We start from the raw sequence: 26727 nt of genomic DNA on the forward strand, positions 1-26727 counted from the left end.
GTTACAAAACAATTTAGGAAACAAAAGAAGAATTAAACCCAAAGTATAGATTATACTTTCTAACCTTTGTTACTGAATTATCATACTAATATACTCCAAGGTCAGTGGCAACTCATTAGAAAGTGCCTTGCCTCCACAAGACTCAAGTGATGCAACTACTGTTTTAAATATGTTGTGAACAATATGGCTCCTGGGAAGAAAGTCTCATTGGTAAGAGCACAGCAATGAAAAGATTTCCTTCTTACTAATGGACATTTATCCTTTCTGGCCTCATGCAAAACCTTAGCATTAGTAACTTTTTAAATAATATCAAATGACCCACTTGATTTATGTTCACAGAATGTATTTGATCCCTCTTAGACAATATCAAATCTCAAATGGGTTGAGTTGTGTCCAGAGTTTGTTGAAGATACGTTTTTTACAGGTGTTTTGGAAGTGTCTAGATATGTTTAAGTTTTAAAAACTGATTTCTTTTTTCCATATGATCTGTGTAATAGGGATATTCATTCTCTTGCTAGATAATGACTCTCATCTGGGTGTCTCACAGATCTTTATAGTTTTCGTTGGCAGGTCTGCTAAACTGCTAGACAACTGCTAAAGAGATACTGGGGCTGTGTTGGGTGCCTCCACATTTGTTGCATGTGCATTAGTAGCTTCTGTCATGTGTCATTTATATGGAGGATAACTACCAGTCCAAGACACCAGGAGAGGTGAAGGGAGATGGTGGGAAAAAAAAAATGGTGGATTTTGCTGATGCAGTCAAATTCTTATTTCATGATGCTTCTATCACAGCTGTCTAATTGTGTTTTGGCTATCCTTTGGTCAGTAACTTACCACTGGAAGTGCTGAGTCCATACCTTTTTTTTGTCTTGTTCAAACTACTGAATCAAGAGCACATTAATAATGGTACTATAGTACAGATATGGTAACATAAGCCGAACAAGAAAAATGATATTGCTTATTACTGAAGTCAAACATAAATTTGTTACTTCTTAATTCTTTCTAGAGTTCTCAATAAGTTATTTTGGATAATAAATAGTTTTGTAAATTGTTTCAGCTTATAGTCACTGTTAAGTCATTGTGCTGAAGATGTTGAGGCAGATCTGGAAGTGCATTACTCAGAGAAATAAATCTGTGTAGCATCAGTACCTGACAGCAACACAGTACCCCAAAGACTCCTGTACTGACTCAGTGTCTTGTTAATCATGTTTGTTCTAATGAATTACAAACAATGCCAGAGGCTGTAGTGCTCTAATCACAGCAAGAACACAGTCCTGGAGGGGCAGAAAGAATTTTGTGCAGTTGACACCAAACCATAAGTTATAAATGTGAAGACTATAATGTGGAGATGTTCTGTGTAAGGATTCAGCCTATTATTTAAACTTTTTATCTAAAAGTCTGTTTTACAATTGAAGGTAAAGATGCAAAAAACAAAACCCAGGAAACTGTTTTGGACAATATGTAGCACTTTACTGACCTCATAAGTAGGTTACAAATAAAGTAAGCTAATTTTTCCCTTCTACTGTATCTAATTTTCTTTCTAGTAGATAATTGATCTATGGATCACAGATCACAAACCTTTGTGTAACACGGTTCCTCTTTCAGTTTCTCTTTATCTTAGTTTCTGTTTCTGATATCTGGTTTCTGCTTCACTGTTGATTCTGATGAACAACAATGGATTGATGAGTGAAATAATCTGTTTTTGTCCGTCTGATTAGGAGATTCCATTAACGTCAGTACTGTTCCTGGTCACTCTTGTCTGGACTTACTCTAGGGCAGCAATGTATTTTGTGTAATGTGGTGTTTAAAATCGTGCACAACCTGATGATTATACACCATCTAACAAATATTCTATGTGGGTTGTATGTGTTTGTTGATCTAACACAGCCAGCAATGAGGGATATTGAGGTAGGGGAGATTTAACTTGGAATTGTAATAAACTGTTCACTTTGCAATGCAAAAATCACTTCTTCACTGTCTATTCATGTTTTTTGCTCAGAATTCTGCCAAGATCTTACTTGATACACGTGTTGCATACATAGTGGCTAGAGTAAAATCTACCAGGCATTTTCTATGGAGAAAAATCTAGTTGAAAAGATGAATCAAGCAGACATATACTTAACACTACTCAATGTTATATTACAGTATTATTGCTCTTGATTGCCCCAGTTAAAATGTAGACACTTGTTTTAGCTGTGATGCAATAGACCTACTAGCACATTCAGCATGTTTGTAGTAGATTTGCCTTGCCTTGTGTACTGTATTTAAAATTGTTCTGAGATGTTTTTTAAGTCACTTTTTAGAGTGTACACTGGCCTTTTTTCACATCTTTCTTTTTCTAAAAAGAGTTCTAGCTTCTAACTAAGACATCCACTCATTCTTGGCTAACAATATGGCAACACTCTTGGCTAAATGCAGTAATACAGTAACCTCTCATAGATAATAAGGGTTGGTTTTATAGCTATTGTTAATCTTTAAAAACTATGTTAAACCTTCAGAGAGAGATTTTATGACAGGCTCATTATGGTACAAGAAGTTAAAACACCAGGTCAAAAGAGTATATAAATGGGATATGAACAGATATGAGGACATATATCTGTGAAAGTACTGCATCAAAGATACAGAAAAAATAGCCAATGCAAGTAAATTGTACAACTGTATGAAAACATTAAATCTTTTACACCATTATTTTTCAACTGCTTAACATCACAAATGTCTAAATCATATGAAAATATTTAAATTTAATTGGAAATACTTAAAGGTATAGAGAAAGGACAGTAATGTACATGGTGAAGTCCAGGTCAGGGCTAAAAATCAAATAAAAGTTTCTTATAAAATCTCAAAATTTGTGTAAGCCTTTCATAGACTAGAAACAGATAATTTAACTGGGTACATAAATTGATGACAAGCACTTAATAATGCTAAGCATTGCTATCAAATTACTTTCAGGATAACTGATAGAACCATTGATGGTAATACAAACAAGTTCAAGGTGCAAAATTGTGTCCCAGTTTGAAATCTGTAGTCAAGACATCTAAAGTTGCTCATCTGTTTTTCCTTGAACTTAAAATTAATAATTGGATATCAGAATCCTGGAGTATACACTTTTGCACACTATTGATCTTTGCTAATCATGCATTTTCCTCAGATTTCCATTCGAACATCATCTCAGACACTTGCTCATCATCAGCACGTCGAGCCTGCTTGGTCACTGAAGCTCCTGCCAGCCAACTTAAACCAACAATCTTGCCTCTTTCAAAATCACTGAGGTGTACTCTTACAGTCATGCTTGCCTAATAACAGACAACCATGCCTGTCCAGTATTATAATACATGACCTTGAACATACTGGGATGTTTATGCTTACTGGATGCATGAACCACACCTTTGTGAAAACCCTTGTTTCCAGTTTACTTGGTGTTCTTCATTTAAACAACTGTTTCGAATTGTTTTTGTCTACAACATATATGTACTTACAGTGTAAACATGTCTAAACATTTTTTTTTGTGATAGGTGAGTTCATCCTGTGCACATTCTAGGTTTGACGTGAAAAAAAGCTCTAAAATGAATTCTGTCCTGAGTGTAAAGGCATTTGAGCTTTGATGCCGTCTAAGACCATTGAAAGTTCTCCTTGTAAAACTATTTTTGAGGGCAAAAAAACTTGTGGAAAAATAACCATAAGCAAAGGAACTCCACAAAAAGCAGGAGGAGAATGGCAGGGCTATGGAATTAAAATAGGAAAGATTCTGAGTAGCAGAAGTATGTAACCATTGGTGTGAAAAGTGCCCAAAAGATGCTAAAAGGTGATTCAGTATAAGAGTGGCTGTCTTTATTGCAGTAATTGTTTAGATAGCAATGCAGAGGCTTGAAGCTATATTTTTAAATTCTATTGTAATGTTTTCGTTTACCTGTTCAGTTTGTCATGTGATGTGTAACATGGAACTTGCTTAATGTTTCCAGCCTTAATGTAACACGGTTAGGAATTGCCTCACCTTAAAGTTAGTGTAGATCAGCTGGGGTGTGTAGTTCCTGCGAGGCCTATTGACTGGCATGACAATGCAGATGCATCATGGATGTTGTTGGAGCTTGCTTAAAATGGCCACGTATCCTATTTTGGGGCTCGCCTCCATTTAGATCTAGCTGTCTGTTTGGGAAAGAGTAAGATCAAAACTAGAAAGAGACTGCAAGGGTGGAGAAGTTATATTTTGTGCTTGAACTATTCTCTTTAATTAAACCCTAATTTTTAATGCTACTGTATAATGGACCCCTCCTCCTTTCTAGGCACCTTTGGTTCCATCTACATTGGCTCATTTTAGGAAGTAATGTTGCCCTGCTGTTTCTCTTCATGTTGTAAATTACTGTTCATTTTACTCTGTTTTGCTGGCTCTTTTAAATAATGCATGTGTTTTATTAGATAAAGTAGTGATGTATAGATTGTCTGAGAAGGTGCTGAGGTTGAATATTTATTTACCTCTTGTATTTGCTCATTCTAAAAAGTGAAAGCATCATGTTCTAGATTTTATTGCAGTTTTGGCACAGGTTCTTTTTCCACATTGATAGATGTGTGTAAATATATTGAATAGGTCTGAATGAGAGGCTGGTGGTGCAGTACAAAATAAAAATCTAAAGCCCTTTATTTCTAGGTCACTGGTTCAATCTCAACTTTGCCTGGCTGTGAATAAAAGCAATTCTCATATGAATGCTGCTCTATGTTTCACAGGCAATAAATTTAATCATGCAATGCTCGACAAAAGCTAGAGGCAACTGTCCATTTGTTAGGAAAAATGCAGAAAATGACTTGTAGAGATGCAATAAAAAAAAGATTACTATATGGGTATCGTTTGTGACGGCAACGTTCGTGATAGTGAAAATAAATTTAAAGATTTAAAACAAAATTGATATAGACACAAAACATTTAAGGCATTGTAAATGTGATACAGTAAAACAAAGCTTATAACCAATTTACTAATGGTAAGCGACAGATTTTGGGCAGAATTAATGGCTTTTCTCTTTGCATTGCTTTGGATATTTTCTGTAAGATTTAGTTTATGTATGTTTTTATCATTCACCAGAAATTAAGAATTACAACTTCTTTCTGTTTTCTTGTTTCTTGTCTTACCCTTTATTGTTCTAAAAAAGGAATGTTTCACTATCCAATGTGACACAATACTGTATATCCCTGCATCTGTCACTTCTTGAATTATACAGTCATTGGATCCATAGAAAAATTTCCAAACTGAAAGAACAACTTACTCTGTGCGCACAGCCTACTGAAAAGAGAATAAATGGACACAGAAAAAAAGAGCATATGATAAAAAAGTGGAAATTGCCTATGTCTAGGGAAAATACATACAAGTACAAGATTTGCTTAAATGCAGGGACAGGTGACAGATGAGAAAGCATTTTTTTAACTTAATTTTCTTACCTCCCTAGAGCCTTTGCCCAAGAATATGACTGAGAGAATCACATATCTCTTGGTGTTGTAGTGCATCTTGGACAGTGTAAATGTGACATTTATTGTGACATTCAGACATTTGTTTAAATCAGATTATGATGCAGTCTGAGGAAGTTACTGTGTAACTAGATAAAATACAGTGTCTTAAATTGTCCCTACTCTGTTAGAACAAATCATCAGCTAATGGAGAAAAAATCTTAAATGAGCTGTTCCTTTCAGAGATGAATAAATTATCTAATTCACAAATCAGTAATAAAATACAAATTCACTTTCAGTTATACATATACACACACTTGCTTGTCATAATATTAGAGAATATGTCTAATAAGAGGTCATTCCACACATTGCTGATGCAGGACATTGGTCCATCAGTTAAAACAGATCATCACAAATTGCAATACTGCATATGAGAAGTTTCAGAACATCCCCAAATACAAAAATTGTTCAATCATTTTTTAAAGTGCATATTTTTAATAAAATCTTGACTGCCATGAAAGAAAGTCATTGGGAGAAAGAAGGTTATCTAAAAGCTCTAAAGAGTAACATGACAAGAGTAAATCCTCTTGCTTTTAGTATTGAACTTTTTTGGGGGGGTGAATTTAATGTTTTTTTTTTATTCATTGCACTTTTATTGTGCTGGAGGAGTAGCACTGGAAGCTGATAGCTGTTCAATATAAGCAGAGTTCTTTCTCCATCTGTTTCACTGCAGTATTCAACACTTATATAAAAATATCAGCCTTTGAAGTGAAGTTTAATTTTCTGTGTTTCAGTTCAGGTATTGGTGAAAAGAATTTAATCACTCCTAGCATTTCTGTATTCTCAGTATCATTATGCACTATATTATTTGTAATAGCGGTGCAATGTAAAATATATTCCTTAAATATATCATATCAAGTCCATAAATTCCTGAAGTAATAGTTTCTCTATTTAAATATTATTCAGCATTTTCTAAAACATTACAGTAGAAATATATCTACTTTTATCATATTTATATAAACCATACCTGTATATCATATGTCATATATCTCTTGAATATGTTGTTGGGCCTATCGAGAGATACTGTATGTTTATCACTAGTTTAGAAGGCTTGAGCCCATGCTCAAACATCCTGAAATCTTAAATGTAAAATATTTGATAATTACATTCAAAATTAAGTTACAGAAGCTGTAGAAATGCTGTGGACCTGTTTAATTTGACAGAGAATGTACATTTTTAGAAACATGTTTTATTAAAAATTGTGTTTTTCTGTTTTTTTTTTGCATGAATTTGTGATTACCATTTGGGCTGCAGTGCTGCAGATACAATATATATATATAAAGGAATCTTTAGAATTTCAAGTGACTTGTGTTGATTCATGATTACAGCACAAAGATAAAGCAGTCCTCTACCTAAAGGAATGAAATGTAAATAAATATTCAGGGTTAGAAAATAATGTTTCTTTAATGAGAAAATGGTGGATGTTGAGAATCAGACCAAGTTAAAAGGCTGTTTTGTATTTTTTTTCCCTATGAATTTGATGACAAATGAAACATTATGTATGGGTAATTCAATAGTAGGGTATAGCTTCGTTATTTAGTATTTGGTATTATGTGCTCCTGAAGATTTGTGATGGGAAGAGTCTGCAGAGTCACATAGAAGTAGAAGCACCTTTTAAATCTACTATAGGTTGGAAATGAAGTTTTTTTTTTTACAATTGCTGCCATTGATTTACTATTTTTTATGATCATTGTGGGCTCTACAATGGGCAAATGAAGAAATGCATAGTGGTTTCTGTAAATCTAGCAATACATGTTGCTATACTGCATTGTAAAATGCATTTTTTCCTAATATATATTTTAGCAAATACTTCAGTAGCTCCATTTTTGTCCAACATGGTATATTATTCTCCTCCCATGAAAAGCGATAAAAACCAATTAACATTCTTATTGTTAAGAAATTACCCCAAATTCAATTTCCTGCAAGCATTTGCCTGTAATCTCTGTGCGACAATAATTGTGTGTGTCAACAAGCAAATGCATCATAAAGTTGTTTGAAGTCTGGAACAAGAGTTTTTAAGACTGAAACCCATTTCACAGCATCATTGAATAAAAGCACATTACGTTCTTATTATATATTTCTTAAATGTTAGGTGTAATTGTTTTCACAGAGGCATAAAATGAATGCTGTCTGTAAAGATGCTAAATATGCCTGCAATACCCAATGTAAACAATGGCCTAAGAGAATTGCAGTGTGATTAATGGTGGTAAATTCTGCAATTGTTTGCTTTGTATGGCATTTATGAATTCACATTTATGTTTGTTTTAAATTGTATATGTGTGCTTTTTTTAAGGAGGAATAATCACAACACTGCAGTGTCACCTTCAAACCTTTCACTGTCAGACACACTGTTAAAGCCTCAGATTTCATTGTATGGGGGACTTAAAAAGCTTTCTTTTATTATTTTTTTAATGGCACCCATACTGCAGCTGAGTGATCATTAGCCTCATTGTTTAAAGATAATACACCGTTTTCAAGATGTGCCTGATTAGGAGTACAGCCATAAAGAGCACATTGACAAGGAGAAAGAAAAAAGGAGAGATGTTCCATTGGGTTAATTGGAAATAATAAAAATGCCACACATATCTATAGACTCATCAGAATTTTAAATAGCCTTTTTAAGTCCTTTAATCCTTTAATAAGGTAATTCCTATCAGAATTGTGAAAGGATGATTTTTTTTTTTTACCAGCCTTTTACTGTTGCCCTGCAAATTTATCACTTACCCATATTTAATTGTGACACAGGAGCTTGCAGAAAGGTGTTGTATATCGCTGCACTCGTAATTCTATTGCATGTTGTGCTGTAGCAATAGTTTTGTGATGCCCTTTTCCGGCAGTGTTTACATGTATACAATAGAAGGCTGCTAAAGACATCATAATCTGTTTCTACATACAACTATGGACAAAGGCTTTGTACTAACCAAGCTCTGCTGATAGTTGCCAAAGGGGGATACACACCTTTTGTCCTTGGCTGTGGCTGTACATTTTAAAAATAAACTTTGCACCTCCTTATGCCTACTTTATTAATAATTAATTTATTTTCTTGGCACTTTCATCCATAACGCCTTTAATTTGCGCTCATCTATAAAGCTAGGCATATTCCTGTAGAGATCAGTGAAGTAATATGCCCTCCAGAAGCACTGAGACAGCAAAGTCACAACTGTTTACAGTCAAGCAGTTTGGAATTATGAAAACAAGATTAATAAGAATAAGTACATTCTAATGTGTCTGTTTTTCTGGGGGTAATTCCATGCATATACTTTATCTTATTAGAACAAGAATATACTGTACTTTGCCATTTCAAGTAATGATACATTCATTTTAAGTATTACCTACAGTATACTGTGCTTCAAAGAAGAGGTGGTCTTCAATGGAGCATCTGCAGTTCTTTTATACTTTAGCATTTACATCACTTCTACATTTCTTATTTCTTATGAAGGGTGGTTCTAAATCATACAACATGACAATGATCAGAAAACATAAGTCCAATGCAACCAAAATGCTGGAGAAAAAGTAGACTTGGTTAGACTGGCCAAGTCAGTAACAACCTTAAATCTAACTTGACTGCATTGCACATTCTATTGAAATAAACTGGGGAATGAAAAACCCCCAAATTGGAAAAAACTCAAAAACAGCTGATGCAAAGAATTGGCAGAGCATCTCAAATTATTACATAATGTGGATAGTGATCTCAATGGGTCATGGACTTCATGCAATTGTCTCAAAAAGATTATCGACCAAATACTGACTTTATCTCATTGTGATGTGTCCCAGTACTTCAGTTTATGCCAGATATTGTCACTAGAAATAATTGGACTGAATACAAAGTGTTCAATATGATCAAATGTGTGCCAGGAACTACTCACAAATAAAATGTGTATTGTACTTTTTGTTCGTATTAATCTTTTGATAAAAAAAAATACAAAATGCTTGACTTTAAACCCAAAAATAAGTTTAATCTTTTCTGTCCCAATACTTTTTGTGGACACTTTCATTGGCTCCATGGCACAGACACCAGTGCCCACCTACATTTTCAATTCTTCCAGTTAAATACCCAACTCCCTAGTGACTGCTCCTCACTATGTACTGTATAATCTTAAAGAAAAGCAAGATTTTGTTAATTTAGGGAAGAGTTTTAATCTAGTTATGTTTATCTGATATCCACTTTTTATGTGTCTCATACTTCTGTGTTTCTCAATAATAAATACTTTAACTCCGGTTATTGTAAAGGTTTGTCTCTGCTGAAAAGAAAAAAAAACACTGGACACAAATCACTGTAGGTTGCAATGAGACATTTCAAGGTAACCAATCTTTTAGCTCGATTCTAACATCCTTTGATTTTGTTGCAGTTATTGTGTTGTAATTTAGGCATGAACATGAAAACACAGCTGCAATGGTCCTTGCTATCTTGATTTGTTTTGAATTGGGATTTTAGCATGGGATATGAAATTGTCCAGTATTGGTGAAGTATTCAATAACTTGTTTCTTTGATTGCAGAAATGTCAGGAACGAGTGCGGACATTTCTTTGGTGCACTGGAAGCAGCAGTGGCTGGAGAATGGCACCCTCTATTTCCACGTGTCAATGAGCAGTGCTGAACACCTGTCCCAGGTGACAGAGCCCACCATCCGGGAGCCATCAGAGATCATGGATGAGCAGCTGCACATCCTACACATATCTGTCATGGTAAGTGCCCAGTCGCAGATTTGAATTTTCTCTTGGCTGTTCTGTGACTAGAGGTCTTTTTAAAAAGGTCTGTCTTTATGCTGCTTGAGTATCATTTGTCAAAATGTGTTTGTGTCTCAGAGAATAATGTTTCTTGTAAGCAAAAGAGAAAAAAAAATACCCCAAGTGTATTTGGCTTTACCCTTGAGGAACGATACAACAAGGTTATACCATCCATCGTTAATAATGCAATCACAAATTAATCACAAACACATATGAATATCTTTTCATATACTGTATATACTTTTGTATTTCTATGTTATTTGCTCGAAAGGTGGTTCATTTTAACTACAGTTTACTGGATAACAGCAGGCACTCTTGGGCCAGAATATGTAGTCATCTGTGAGAAGCTGAAATATGTTTTAATACACATATAGCCTTGGGGATATTCCTGTTGATTACCTTTTAAGCAAGGGCAGTCAGAACTGCTGACTGATTGGCTGTACCCTCCAAACCAAATGAAGACAATATCACAGAGATTGTTTACTTTATCAAGCTTTAATTGGTGCACTCCAAATTGAAATGAAAAGAGCCTTGCTCTGATGTTGAATCCATTAGTCTGACAGCTCTCTTCTTGATTAATCATTTAAAGCAATTTGCATTATATAGACAAACCCTTTCACAGCCTTGAAAGGGTTTTTACTGAGCTTCAGATCATGCAGTTATAAACATTATACAGGAGAGGAACTCAAACGACAGACACTGCCTTTCACACCCAAGGATACTGAGATGATTTTTTTTTCACGTATGCCCGTTGTCATAATACTACATAGGTCTGGATAACAGAAGAGAGGATCTTGCAAAAGAGATGCACTGCAACTGTTCATTGAATAATAAAGAAATGCACAAGTATTTTACTGTCATGCAAAGCTGTCCAACTTTTTGATTTGGTACAGTTTGGTGTAAAGGGGGTAACAGGCTCCATACATGTGTGCCAAACCTCATCCTTCACCAGCCTGGTATGTAGACACTTTCCAAGCACACTAATGACATTTTCTGAAGAGATCATGTTCATTCATTCTTTTTGTCAGCTCTGCTGTAGCTCCAGCATGGTCTTTGCCTGTGGCAGTGAGCTATTGCCTACTGTAATTGCTTGCTGCGCTGAGTGGCACTACTGAGATTAAGGGCTATTTCTGGACATTTTGGAATTGCTTTTGAGTTCTGTGTTGGACTTCCTAAAACAACAACATGTATTAAATTAGAAAATAGAATATTTAGTAAGGTTTTGTCTTTTGTAGTATTTTAAAATAGTTAAAAAGTTAGGTGCACTAAATTTCTTCAGAGGGAACCCAGTTGAATACTGTACATTCTTTGGAATTTGTCTAAGTTATTGTTGGCGTTATCCATTTGGAAGTTTCTCTCAAATGACTCTGGATTAAATGTCTTTATAAGTGTTGGTTTAGGTTAAATAGCAGTAAACTCATTATAAGAGAGAGTTTTTTGGAAGTACTATTTCCCTAATGAAAGACTGGAGAAAGATGTGGCACTGGACTAACTGGAAAGGTGTCAATTCAGATCCCAGATGGGACACTTTTGTTGTGCTCTTCAGCAAGTTACTTGAGACACATTTCTTTAGCAAAATGCCCATCTGTACAAATGGAAGATCTTCTGAGTAAAAGCATCAACCAAAGAAATGTTATTTTGTTGAAATATTTCATTTGTTCACATAATATCTATTACAATAAAGTTCAGTAGATATGAGCATTTAAATTCCATTAAAATTCATGCTGAAAACACTATTTACATGACACATACAGTATATGTACTGCCTTAACCATATGTAGTACAGTATATACAGTATATGGCATATGTGCTCAGTTAACCAAACCACCTATGAACAGCAACATCCTCAAATATAGTTTCAGGTTGTCCTTGACCTGACATTTTTTTGATTGACAGTATGTAGATTTTATATACTTTCACGTTGGCCTAAATGCTGTTAAATCATAGGTAATTGAATGTATACATAATATGTTAAAGATCACTGAAACATTCATGAATCTGTCTACCTGCATGGCCTGAGGTAGTACTTACAGAGTGAGGCTCATTAGTAGTAATTCCATCAGTTCTGTGACAAGCTCACTGCTGCTCTCTCTATTTTGATAGCTTTTGTGTGTAATTCACCTGTCTGCACATTCTGAGTTACTGCAAGGTTTCTGGTTTTACGGTATATGCATTATATATACTTTCTACATTTATCCCTGGTAAAAATTCCCAAGTGTTGAATTTGGTATCATGGTATTTTTGCAATTTTGTTGTGGTTTTACCTTGTTTTTGCACCATTTTCCAATACACAGCACAGCATGCAGCTCACTGAGGTTTATACCGATATTCCTTAAATTATCTATATTGGTATAGTAGACAGGCCTCACACCACTTGATAAGCTTGTTTTAGACCTGTCTGTACATGATTATCCCACTCATAACTCACTTCCACTGTTTCTTTTTGTCTTTCATACTACTCACTCAGCCTCCAGCCACAGTTAACACAGCTTCCAAGCATTATTCTCTTTCCTCATTTTACACGCACAGCAGCTCAAAGTCTCACACATCCTCATTCCTGCCAAGTTCTTTCAGTCCCTGTATTGGAGATATGCCAGATGTTTCAACAATTGGACTGGCATCTCCTGGTAATCTTCTTCCACAGAGTTAGATTCCTTCCAGCTGTGTACCTCCTGCTCTCTGGTCTTCACCCAAGGTACACCAGCAGACCCACACATGAGCTAACAAACTGCCCTCCTACCCTGCAACATCAGGGCTGGGAGAATACAGCTGTCCCACTCTCTGGTTTCCCAGCTGCATATGCCCAATGCACTTGGCTAGACAGGAGAGGAGACCTGCTGTAGTCCGAAAGCCCTTTTCAGTCAGAACTGCACTGTTGGAATATTCTGTCTGACCGTCAGGACCAATCCAAGCTTCTTGATCTCATACATTGCTCTCCTTCCAGAGAAGACTGCTGGGTCTTCTCCATCTGCTTTCTTCTTGCATGCTGTTCCCTTTCACAAATGAGCAAGCTGGCGTCAGTATCCATGACCAACAGCACTGGTCTTGTTCTCATAACAGTATTTCTCTCAGAAGTAAGACTTATTGCTCTTTTTAATTACTTGTTTTGGTTTTGTACCCATTTTTATGGCTGAAAGCCACATTAAACATCTTCAAGTCAATGGTTATTACTCTTATCTTGAGTAACTACTTCATTAACCCAGCCCTCCTTCTCTTCTTTTTTTCAGCATGGATTAACCTATTACTTGTTCCTTTGCAGCCTATGCATGCTGACGCAGTTACCCACCTGAACTATTTTCTTACTAGCTGAGTTCATCTAGATTTTCACAATATCTTGCTTTCTGTAGTACCATCCTCAATGCTTCTCTGTGGCTTTTTGTAGCACCATTTAATAATAATAATAATAATAATAATAATAATAATAATAATAATAATAATTGCTTACACTTATATAGCACTTTTTCTGGACACTCCACTCAAAGCGCTTTACAGGTAATGGGGACTCCCCTCCACCACCACCAATGTGCAGCATCCACCTGGATGATGCGACGGCAGCCAACAGTGCGCCAGAACGCTCTCCACACATCAGCTATCAGTGGGGAGGAGAGCAGAGTAATGAAGCCAATTCATAGATGGGGATTATTAGGAGGCCATGATTGGTAAGGGCCAATGGGGAATTTGGCCAGGCAATTATTTAACAAGCAATTATTCATTTAATAATGTAAGGATAATTATGTGGTGTTCCCACATTATTTGGACAGCGCTACTTGTATATTTTATCATAATTATTAGTATTTCTGTCATGATAATAGTATCTAGGCAAATCAGTTACACTGAGGAGAAAGTGTGTCCTTGTTAAAATCTGGCATTGATAAAAGAAACTGAAATCAAGTTTTATACACAGTAGGTGATTTCTGGAAGGCAGTCTAGTTTTACTGTATCACTGTTTGGATTACAGCAGGGTGAGGTTATTAATAGAAACAGAATATCCGGAAGTCTACATTTTTCTACAAAAAAAAATCATGACACATTTGCTTATAGTTTGCCCAAAGGAAAACTAAGGACCGAGATCCTGTCTAACATAATGTTGAAAGGCAAAGCAGATCTTCTCAAGAGAATATGACACTGTCATGATTAGTGGTGAATCCTCAGTCTACAGATCTTTGCATTTAACAGGTGTGTGCATGTGTTGCAGTGGCAGCTATATTATGGATAAGCATGTGAAATTTGAGCATTTAAACTCTTTGTACTAAAGGATGTACTGTAGATATGGCTGGAGGTCTGAGGCTGTTTTCACAGCTAAAAAAAAATGACGGCTTGACTTGCCTAATGAAGAAGCTTTGTGTTTTATTGCAGAATACAGGCATGTTCATGAGTGAAGGAACTAAGGGAATTTGAATTGCTGATATTTACTGATTTATGTTGAATCAAGTACATAAAGCTACAATAGATTGGTGCTTTTCACTTTCTATTTAAGTAGTTCACAGAGTATATGTGACAGTCTGCTCCCACTGTTTCTGTCCACGTGATTTAAGTTTCCAAAACAGGCCCCTTTTCATCACCTTGCCTTCAAAGCCACTGATTCTGCTGGGACTGTGAAAAACAGATGCTGTTTTCAGCGATGGTTTCTCATGATCACCTTGGGCTGCGATTTGTTGTTCACGCTCATCTGCATGAAAACTCCAGTGAGACTCATGTCCATAGCTTCCTTGATTATGATGTACACAGTCTGAACTAGCTGTAATTTTGATCTGCACTAGTGCTGAATGAGTGATACTGTATAATGGATCCTTTTTATATAAATCTGTAGGATTAGGATTTGTTTTGAAAAAATAAACGTTATAATGATAGGGTGGCAATGATTATTACTGCTGCCTCACAGCACTGGGGGCCTGGGGAATTCTGGACCTGGGATGCTAAATATATAGAGTTTCTCTGTTCTCCTTCTGCTCATGTGGGTTTTTGCCAGGTGCTCTGGTTTCCTCTTACAGTCCAAGACATACTAGTATGTTAATTGGCTTCTGGCTATATTGAACCTGGTGTGAGTGTGTCCATGACTGTGTCTGTGACTTTATGTATAGGCATGTGTACCCTGTGATGGACTGGTACCCTGCCTTGCATCTGTTGCTTGCCAGGATAGGATTTCAATTATCCTGTGACCCTGAATTGGATGAAGTGGTTAGAATATGGATTGATATAATATACATGTACTGTATGTTATTGTATATAGATACCATGGAATTGTGTTTTCTGTGTTATTATTTATTTTCTGTAAAGAAGTAACATAGAAAAAACAGATTTGAGTTTCTATATTTAAAAACCAAACACACATGCAAATCATACACAATAGATAATACAGGTAAATGGCACACAGATTTTTTTTAATTTTGATTCCTCTATACACTCTTGTTTAGCATATCCAGATAAAATATGGAAAACTTAATTGACAGACTTGAAGTGCTTAAAAGTTCTGCCTTTCACTGTAAATGTGAAGGGCTCCAATGTGGTTATTAGTGATGCGCAGACAGTTACTGTACAAGGGATTAAATTAAAGAAACAGATGCTCCTGTATATGTTATGTGGCTGTGAGCCAGGATCTCCCATCACTGAAGTTCTCATTTGCAAACCAAGTGTTTGCATTTCAAATGAGAGATCTGACTATACCTGAAATGTTTTACTACTAAACTACTAAAATGCTTACAGTAGTGATGCTTGTGTAGTATTTGTATGTAGAGCATTTTAATTGACTTAAGAGTCTATCACATACGGTAGAGAAGCCTCTATTCCCAAGTCACAGCACAGATTGTTTTTGGCTTAAGGGAAGTGTAATGTAGTGCACAGACAGAAGCACTTTGCTCAGCTACTTTGCAAAATCATGTTTACCTTCATCAGAGTACACAGATACTTTGCTTTGAAAGCAAAATTATTCTTCTTTCTTAATGTACTGTCCATGCTGCTTCCAGAACTGAACAGATTTCAACGTCAGGCCAAGTCTTGCAAAGTTTTTGTCATCCATCTTATCTGAGCCACTAACGTATCCTAAAGTGTCTTTTTGTTCAATCCAGCAATGCAGTGTGTGATATTTTGTTATTGATTGTAGTTCTTGTACTGCATGATCCACTTCGGGCCACTTTGAATCACATATGCCAGGTCAGAGCCTGAAGGTGTCCATTCCTACTATTTTAGGTTGCCAGTGGTGCATAATTTACCCCTGCAGAATGTATTTTAAATGAAGCAGAGTGTACCACACTGCAAAGTGCAACCACCCACAACTTGCAAAGTGCATCCACCCACAACTTGACTAACAGATGCTGTCACCCACAATTCTGTAATTAGCAATTAATTGGGATCATTCTGTAATTATACTTCAACTTTAGCAGTCTTTGGCAATCCTAATTATGATGTGTAATTAACATAATTTATAAATTATGTTCTTATTTAGAAAAATCTTGTATTCTATTTTGTAACTTTAATAACTGAAGCAAAAGTGATGTAAATTGTCATTGCAGTTTGAGTAAACATCACTGTATGGGCATTGCAATATTGGGGAAATACAGTACATAGTTATAATTGGCTTGTTTGAGAGACCCCGACAGTGTTTGAAAAGGCAGTAGCAGAAAACATATGCTGTTAATTGAGAAGAAAACAAAAGGACCTGCTCACCCCACATTTTCTGAAACCAACTAAGCAGATATCAATTTTAATGGAATGGATACTAGTGAGGCCACACTGACAAAAGTCTTCACATTTATTCAGGGAGGATAAGAGTGCAGTGTGTACAAAATTGTTTATACCTATCACTTACCACTTTGCTGCAGCAAAGGATCCCAGCAGCTCACTGATCAGGCTCAGGCTGAGCTGTGCAAAGGCACTGTGCTGGCATATTAAAAAAAAAAAACGTTGTGGGAACAGAGAACAATTTCCTGACTGAAGCATGGACTGGAATACACATAATATTGGTCATTTCAATGAACTAAAAGTCTGCAAACGAATATACAGTATGTGGTTTTATTAGGGAATCCACATTTAATCCTAATAGTTCATTGTTATTATTGATGGCAGTCTTGCAGTATTTGAGGTAAGTAGGAATTTGAGCTGGTAGTACTAGCTGTGGAAGAAGTAACAGTAACAATACTTGTAGATACAGAACCATTCAAAATACCAATGTGTTCTGTTGACTGGAATTGTTCTACTAAAAACAACAGTTGAGATAAGAAATATGGAAATCAGTAGAAGACAGACATACTAAATGCTTTTAAAATCAAACTGCAAGCTGCCAACAAACAGTACACTAATCTGTCATAATTCCTTTTTTGGCTCTTTTTTTTTGGCTTTTAAAGGTGACCATTTTAACTTGCACATCATTTCAGAATGATTTTTTTCATGTACTGTATCAAATCTAAAATTGGTGAAAAGTCTGGTGAACATACTTTCTCTTTCTTTCAGTGAGAACGTGTGTATTTTGTCCATGTGCACTGAACTTCAAATTAAAACAAAAACAATTGTAATTAGTCTATTTCCAGTACTGCCACACCAAAATAAAATAATAATAATACAAATAAATAGAACACTAGTACCCTAGAACTCCGACAATCTGTTGGATGTCATTAATGAGAGTTTAGAGTATGTGAGTTCGCACTTCACACTTACTTGAACTCTTCGGTGAAGTGTTTTTGAATTTCCATTGGTGGTGTTGGAGGGGAGTCCCCATTACCTGTAAAGTGCTTTGAGTGGAGTGTCCAGAAAAGTGCTATATAAGTGTAAGCAACAACAACAACAACAACAACAACAACAACAACAACAACAACAACAACAACAACAACAACAACAACAACAACAACAACAACAACAACAACAACAACAACAACAACAACAACAACAACAACAACAACAACAACAACAACAACAACAACAACAACAACAACAACAACAACAACAACAACAACAACAACAACAACAACAACATTAAGGGGCTCTGAAAAAATGCAGTTCCACACGTGGACAATATCACACTCACCACATGCTGCTTGATGGCAACAGACTGAAGTTGCATTTGTACTTTTTGCCTAAGGTAAATACACCTATAGTGCTTTTCTGGACACTTTCACTCAAAGCGCTTTACAGGTAATGGGGACTCCACTCCTCCATCACCAGTGTGCAGCATCCACCTGGATGATGCAACAGCAGCCATAGTGTGCCAGTACGCTCCCCACACATCAGCTATTAGTTGGGAGGAGAACAGAGTGATGAAGCCAATTCATAGAGGGGGATTATTAGAAGGCCATGATTGGTAAAGGCCAGCGGGAAATTTTGGCTAGGATTCCAGGGTTTTAATGGTCACAGAGAGTCAGGACAGTGCCTTTTTACAGTATAGTGTCCCCATCACTGCAGATCTGGAGAAAGGCATTTTCTAGTTATTTCAGTTGGTAGCATGGACACTTGTGGTGCATTGTCTCTTGCCAATATTTCTTTAAACCAGTCATGGTATGTGTTGCTCAAATTCTATACAATTACAATAGCATCTTTATGTTTTCCCATTGATTAATCTTATCTTATCATTTTTGCTGTAGCTTTCTCCTATTTAATCAGAACTCCCAGTGTAATGTGGTGTTGACTGCTTCTGAACTGCACTGTGAACCTGGTTGCGGTTTCTAACTTAAGATCCTGCTGTGATATTTAAACTCAACAGGAGTTTTACAGATCATTTTAGCTATGAGAAGCAGCTAAAAGCTATGCACCTTTCATATTGGTTTTCATAAGTTTTTGCTATCTTAAGACTGAAATGTTTACATTTTTGACATTGTGATTGATGTGCTTTTCTGTGTAAAGAAGGTAGATTGTGAATTTCAATGTATTATATAACTGTTGACCTAATAATGCAGTTGATTTTAAAATCTATTTGTCTTCGTTATTAAACTTCCACTGTGTACTGGGACTGATGATTTAGGACATTGGGGCCCTGTGTCAACCAAAATGGCATCCTGACCTGTCTTTTTGAAAATTAAAAAAAAAGTCTATGAACTTGTGCACCAAATGAATTAAAAAAAAACAATCAACCAAAACAAAATCTAAAATGTCTCCTGAAAAGTTACTATGAGAAATTTCTAAAACTATTTAAAAAATATGGCCTCTCACAGAAACAGCTGATGTTCAAAAAGTGGATTGTTTGAACTGGTGGCTTTAAAGGCATAAACCTAGCACAAGTAGAATAAGAAAATGGAGTTCCTGCGTAAACCAAGATTTTGTTGAGATGTTGCCTAACACCTGCTGTTTGAAAAACTGTTTAGCCAATTAACTCCAAAATTAGTAAGCATCATTGCAGTTCCAATGCAATTAACACTGGTAATGACATTTCTTTGTAAGCAATATGTTTTACACACAATGAGTCATTTGTCATCATTTGCTTGGTGAAACATGCTCCATACTGCTAACAGGTTTTACAAACTGGACAATGACCTTCATATGTGATATTGCCATAGTGGGAATACAGTTAACATACTGTATGATGAAATGAGATTCAAATGACCACTTTCTTAGGAGCCAGTACAATGAGTGACTTGAAATTTGGAAGATTTCATCACATTAAAATCTTCATTACTTCAGAATTTTTGGGTAAATATTTCACAAACATTTTTATCTAGTGAACTCCAACCTTGTTAGGTATCATTTTATATTCTACTTAGTTTACTGTTGAAGTAGGAGGGTAACAACTTGCTTGGAGGCCTTTAAAATTTCTTGTTATTTTACATAACATATCTTCATATTTTATTGTTGAAAGCTGAATTTATGATTCATATAAATAGGAAATTGCTTTATTTGTATAGTCAATCAATATTTTAAGACACAAAAAGAGAACATAGTATATTTTCTATTCGTTTTAATTAAACATATATACAGTAGATAGTTAAATTAGCTTTTTGCAATTGAAAAGTTCATTTAAAATGTTAGCTGATCTTCTGGTGATAGAAAGGCAATGTTTTTACAGCACTTAATGAATTTGTTCAAACAGTAGAATTCTGTTTGCTGTATTTGTCTCATGTTCACCCCATGCTGTTAGGATTTTTTTATATTTTAAATTAAGCTAATATGTAATTCTTAATAATGTGAAAAATTATATTATGTGTTCATTATGCTTTCCCAGATGTAAAAATAACACTATTTACAGTACTTTTGTATAACCCCCTTTATGCAGTCAGCTATGGTTATTTTAGAATTTCCTAGCTGTCGTACAAGATCATGTTTTTTTTTATTTTTATTATCCATCATTCTCTAAGTGTCTTCAGTGGAGGCAGCATTGCTGCTGAGTAGGTGTAGAACAGCACCACTCATCTTGCTAGTGTTAAATGTCTGAAAGTTTGCTGTGAGAAGCAGTAGTGATATGGGTTGTTTGGTCTAAGCCTTTACTTCTTTACTTGTTGTGCTGTATATGTGGTATCATAAACTCAAGTGAGAAAATTGCTTGTTAGAGTCATATTTCTAAACTTAAACATCTAAAAGTCCTGTTTTTTTAATGTAAAGCGATACATTTTTATGTGTTGTAAAAATTCTGCATGTAGAGAGTGCTGTGATACCCACAAATTCTTCAAAGACTGCAACCCCTTTTAAAGTTGAAGTGAAAGTGAAGTAAAGCTAATTGAAATACAGTAGCTGCAAACATGGTGGCCTATGATGAACCATGATGCCACCTCTGGGAATCATTGGAAAAACAAACTAAATCCGTATTGTACTGTAAATAAGAAAACAGTAATGACATCACACATTTACTATACTAACCCTCTATGAGGGTACAGTTGTTGCTCTTTGTTAAAACGACTTTGGGAATCAAAAATGTTCCTTAATTTAAAAAAATGTGACAGTGCTGCAGTTGAATGTGATCTACTATACTATGATTGCCTTACTTGTTTTAAAACATCTCTCTTTGGACCCATCTGCGAGTAATTAAAATGTTGTCTCAAATTGAAAGCATTGGAACTAATTGAAGGAGAAAAACGTGTGATTCTGAAATTGAAATCTGTACTAGCTTCATAAGAAAAAAAATCTGTGAAGGTCAAAGTAAGCATTTTTTATTGCGTTTTTAGTCCCAAGCAATTTATTCCTATTTGGCTTTGATAAATTGATTAAGTCAGCAGCAGATTTCTGGAGCTCATTTGGGGAAAACCATAATTCTGAAATCAATGATCTCCAAAAACACTGAGTACATTGTCAACTCTTAAGTTCTGTCATCTGTTTATTTCTGTCTAAAAGTTTAAGTTTGCATAATGTTTAATCTGTACTGCAGTTGCCTTTGCTGTAAATCAATGTCTTAATTCAATTTTATTAATCATAAAGAGAAAAGAAAAGCTTGACTTATTCGACTTATTCTTTTATGTTGCTTTTTATGGGTTCTCCTTGAATTTATTGGGTTCCTTTAAGTGTCACATAAAGGTTATAGAAGTAATTTACTTATCTGCAACTTTAAAGTAGCAGCATTCAGCTTTCAGTCTTACTATTTATTGTATGATAAACTAAAGTTACAAGGCCTTAAGTGTCCTCTCTTTAGGAGCCATTTTAAGAAGTGTTAGTAAATGTGCAGTTAAGTACAGATCTCAAGTGTTAATCTTTCAGACCCATATGAGGTTTGTTTTGTTTGTGAATCCTGAACATGTTTGATGTGGTTTTTGGACAGCATAGAGTAACAGGCAAGTTGGCATATTCAAGTGCCTCCTGCAGTTTTCATATGTATGAGTGCAGTCATACTGTAAAATCAGGGAAATGAAGTTTTCTAAGCTCATGAAATTGAACGTCAAGCCATTAGAGAAGTAGTTTGCCTTTAAATGTCAAACCTCTAATCATGCACCCATATTAAATGTGCCCTTCAGAACATATACAATATGTTGCACAGTAATTAAGAGACAATGCTTTCCCTGCTGAAATAAATATCTTGGGTTTTATTTTATTCCAACTACAGTACTTACTAAGAAGACATCTGTTGCAATTCTGCTTTTATTCGGTTCAGTAATTTGTCGTTCTGAGAGGACTTGAAGTTTCAAATAAGTTCTGTACACAATCCATGCAGTAACAAGATGTCACAGGTAACTTCACCCCTTCGAAGAGGTTTCCATATGTATGACTCTGTAACTGCATATCGATCATATACACTCTTTCTCTTGAGTTTGTCTATTGGTCTAGAAATATTCCTACGTACCATTAGAAATTGATCTCAGCTAAGGGTTGCTGATATTTCAGCACCATCATCTTGAGCTTTTATTTTCTCGAATGATATTGATCAATACCATCTCTCTGGATTTTTATCTTTCTCATTGTAGTTTTGTGTCAGAAAGAAAATAATGCTAATGTGAATGCATCTCCATTGGAAATTGCTTTCTCTTTGCTCTCAAACTAAAATATGTTGGATTTCCCAACAAAAAATGCCGCTCAGTGTTTCTGTTTGGGATGCCTTTTTTACATTGCAAACAGTGATTTTGCGTTCTAAAAAACAGTAACACCAGATATAAAAGCATTATGTTCTGTATCACATATGTCTGTCACCTCAGGAAATGTCTTGTACTCATGAAAATCCATTTGTAGAATTCAAAATGTTTATCTGTTTTAGCAACCACTGTTTGATAGTGTAAGTAATGTCAGACTTTTAGCTTGACTGCATTTTTCAGAGGTACTTGCGACATCACAGTGTATCACTGTGATTTACCATGTGTTGTTAGATTGTTATTAAATGGGTGGTCTGAGTGTTAGTTGAACCTCTGTTAAATAAAAGCTAATCACTTTTTTCAGCAGTTGTTAATTAAACTAATCACAAAGAGCCCCACCCTTACCCCCAGAATATTTTCTTACAGTATATACTGTATGTGACAATGGTCATGTATGAAGATGGAGGAATTAACCTTTCAATAATGTGTTCACCTTTCAATATGTATACACACAAAACTACGCCTAAAGAAGGCTCCACGGCCGAAACATTGTGTTCTCTTTCTTCTTTTTTTCAGCATGGAATAAACCTATTACTTGTTCCTTTACACACAAAACTGCTGGGTTGGGGAGGATCTTTAATTGATTCTAATTTCCAAAATCCAAATTTTCTTATGTTTAAAAGGCTATGCTAAATAACTGTGAATGTTATATTTAAGTGTGAACTTTGTGAGTGTTTGAAAAGTTCACTTTAGAGAAATGTTTATTTCTTGTTTGTTTATTAACCCAAGAATATTCTACCACACAATTAAAGCATTATCCACAAGAAAGTACTGACTTCTTCTTGAACAGCCTTGCATGTGCTTGCAAGGTACAGTAGCTTTACAGTGTGCTGGAGGCTGGAGTGCTATGGTATAGATAGGAAAATGGAGGCTGAATTCAGAGCACAGATACAAACAGGCAATTTTTGGTTAGGTACTGTATATCAAAGGACCAAAAATATACATATACAGTATATTATTGAATTTCATATTGCCGATGGAGCAGGGTGGGAGACAGGATCTTCTAGTGACAAAAGGCAATTACAGGTGAATTTGAGATCTGTGTGTACCTAGAGAGACATAGAATCCGGACATTAGTGAGTTATGAACACACTCCAGACAGTGGAGGGTGAACCTGAGGAACTCACTTTGTTATGCGCATTGAGGGAATCACTATGTGAATTTGCAGCAGCTGGCTTAATCACCTGGGGGACAATATTAAGCTCTTTTGTTGAATTTCATTGAATCAAGACATGTGGTGGATGTCCCAGGAGATCAAGGTTTCAGTTTAAAACTAGATAATATCTACTGCAAGCTCTGTTGTGAAATTCTGCTACAGTGCATAAGGCAGATTCTCATTACACATACATGGGAATGCTGGCCAAATTCATCTGCAACTGTTTTGCATGCCTGGCTACACTAGTCGTAGAGGTCCAATGATATATGACGGCTTTTTCAGCTGCATCAAGAATTTTAATATTAAAGAAAACGTGTTCTTCTCCTTCTTGAGGTCTAAAATACATATGCAAACCTCAGCTTAGCACAGACAGCAGTGTCGTTTCAAATAGAAACACTTTATTTGTGTTATGTCTAACATATGTCTTAAGGTCCTTTCAAATTTAATAATCCTAGACTTCTGTTCTGGTCTGTTTCTCAGAGAGAAAGCATGAAAGAGTACCAACTGCAGGAATTTTTTGATAATGTTGCGGCATCATTGATTAAAGAGTGGCATGTGTTTCTGCTTCTTCAGTATAATACATTGAGATGAACCTGTATCAGATGCCTGATGGAATCATGATTTATTAATGACTGCATGAATATTCTTAGTTTTTGTGTTTGTTTTTTAATCATTGTGTTTGTATCCTATAAGTGCAAACTGTTTATCATGGCTGTCATTAACAGTTTAAAACCAAGTCCCAAAAATATGTTGGTTAGGTTTTATTATTATCTCTTTATGCATGTGTGCCCAACAACACACTGTCATCCCTTCCATGATGTATGGGTCTATTCTTTCAGCTCTGTATTGCTGTGACTTTGATAACTGTTGAATGAATTGACTGTATGGTAGTGTGTACAGTACATACTGTAGCTCACAATGAGACCGTTTAAAATGTTATATTAAAGAGGCATTCTAAATAAAAGCAAACATGGAAAAGTCAGATTCAGTTTGATCTAGACAGAACAATTTTCTTTATTTATGCAAATGAAGATCTGAAACCTTCTCCTTGAAAGTGATCACTTTTTTCATTCATGCTGTCTGCCTATACTCAACATTAAGATTCTTAAGAGCATGTTTCTACTGACCTCTTAAAAAAATCAAATATGCGGTCACACAGCACAGTATTATGTATATCCTAACTACCCATACATCTTCATTTTGTGAACATATTATAGTTGCTGTTTAGTCTCTCTCCACATCTAACTATATTGGACAAGATACCCATGGAGAGGAAATGACTGATGATCAAGGGCACCTTGTAGGCTGTTCATTTATACCCAGATTGAGCCAACCCACATTAAAACAAGGTTGCAACCTCTGTTTAGCAGTTTCTTCAAGGAAGATGTTGGAGAGGGGGGGGGGGGGGAGGGGGTCTTTTTGTGTCCTACAAGACATGAAAAATCACAAATTAAATCACAAAGCAATTACAGTATATAAAGTGTACTGCACTAGAATCAACATTTACATGCACTAAAACAACAGTCACAGATATGTCTAGGAAAAGTTCATAGGTTAAGCATTTAAAGCCGTTGGAATAAGCCACAGAGGAAAAGTCAATTTCTTGTCTGCAATGAATAGTTTATTCAGTTTTTGCTAGGAGAACAGAAATCACAAGCTTGAGACAGACAGGGAAATGAAAGGTGGAAGCAATACAGGAGTAGGAAATTTGAAACACACCAATGACTGGTGCTCACATAGCAGCAATATAGTGGTAACAAGGGTCTTGGCCCGGCTCATTGACGCACAAGTTACAGATTGCTAAACAAATCCCAATGCTATTCATTTGTATAGTCTATTCAGCTTAGGTTTTTCAACCATAAGTAACTATAATAGCATGTAATAAACAAATGCAGATATAAAGGCAGCGTGAGCTTCTGAAATATGCATAGTTTTCAATGCAAATGCAGGAAATACTGTGTATTACCCAGGCTTCAGTAAAGTTCCTGATAGATTTTGAACCACTACAAAGTGTAGAAGCATCAGATGTTAAGCAACTCAAGCACCGGAAGGGCATATACAAATGTTAAGTACACATATATATATTGTAATGCTTCGGGGTTTTGGCGGGCGCCCTTGCCATTGCCGCTTACAGTCGGCCCCACACGGTCGGGGACGCAAACCCGGGCCTTCGGCATCACTCAACAGGGACCCAGCCTGGTGAGCTAAAGAGAGATCTCCCTACAGCCCAGTGGCTGTGGTCCTGCTATTACAGGGAAGGGCAGTGACGTCACCGCTCTGGTAAGCCGGCTCTTACACAGTGCCTGTCAGCCGTATGCATTACACTCTCCCCCGCCTAACTCGCCGTCCTCGGTGAAGGGCTATCCCATCCCACTCTGCCACCAATGTAGCGTTTACAGGTTCTTCTCAGGACAAAGGACCAGTGGAGACGCGATTTAGATAGTTTTTTTCATTTACAACCACAAAACCAAACACAGGATATACACGCACATGAGGAGACTGTGAGTACACATCTTTAGGGTGGTAATTACTTAACAACATGCTATACACTTATAAGACTACACAGGGCACTAGAACTACTATGACATTATTTACACAGGTAGGGTCAGCCGCTGGTCATCGTGCTGACCCTCAGACTCTCCCTGGCTACAACTCCCAGCATGCCCAGCGGTACTATGAGTGCCTAGGGGCGCTTCCTCCTCACCACCAGGCGAGGGCGTTACAATATATACATGCATGGGAGATGTAACTTTCAATTTAAACATCTCAAGTTTTTGTTTCTAAAAAACATGAAAAACTGACTGAAGACGTTTCCAAGTAGAGCATATAGATATCTTTCAGTCAGGTGTTCTATTTTCCTAGGTATAGAACCTTCTAATCTTTCAAG

The 26727-nt window shown here is 36.0% G+C and overlaps 1 protein-coding gene across 4 annotated transcripts in view; it reads left to right on the top strand.

Annotated features, from left to right (window-relative positions):
* Positions 1-26727, top strand: part of LOC102686174 (astrotactin-2) — a 627894-nt gene that overhangs the window by 91205 nt on the left and 509962 nt on the right. For all 4 annotated transcript variants that reach the window (XM_069183294.1, XM_015367152.2, XM_015367153.2 and 1 more), the window contains exon 2: positions 9988-10175. In XM_069183294.1, coding sequence (XP_069039395.1) covers positions 9990-10175 — 186 coding nt within the window. In that variant the 5' untranslated portion in view covers positions 9988-9989. The remainder of the gene's footprint in view (positions 1-9987; positions 10176-26727) is intronic.

The sequence above is a fragment of the Lepisosteus oculatus genome, chromosome 24, assembly GCF_040954835.1.
Source record: "Lepisosteus oculatus isolate fLepOcu1 chromosome 24, fLepOcu1.hap2, whole genome shotgun sequence".
Lineage (NCBI taxonomy): Eukaryota > Metazoa > Chordata > Actinopteri > Semionotiformes > Lepisosteidae > Lepisosteus > Lepisosteus oculatus.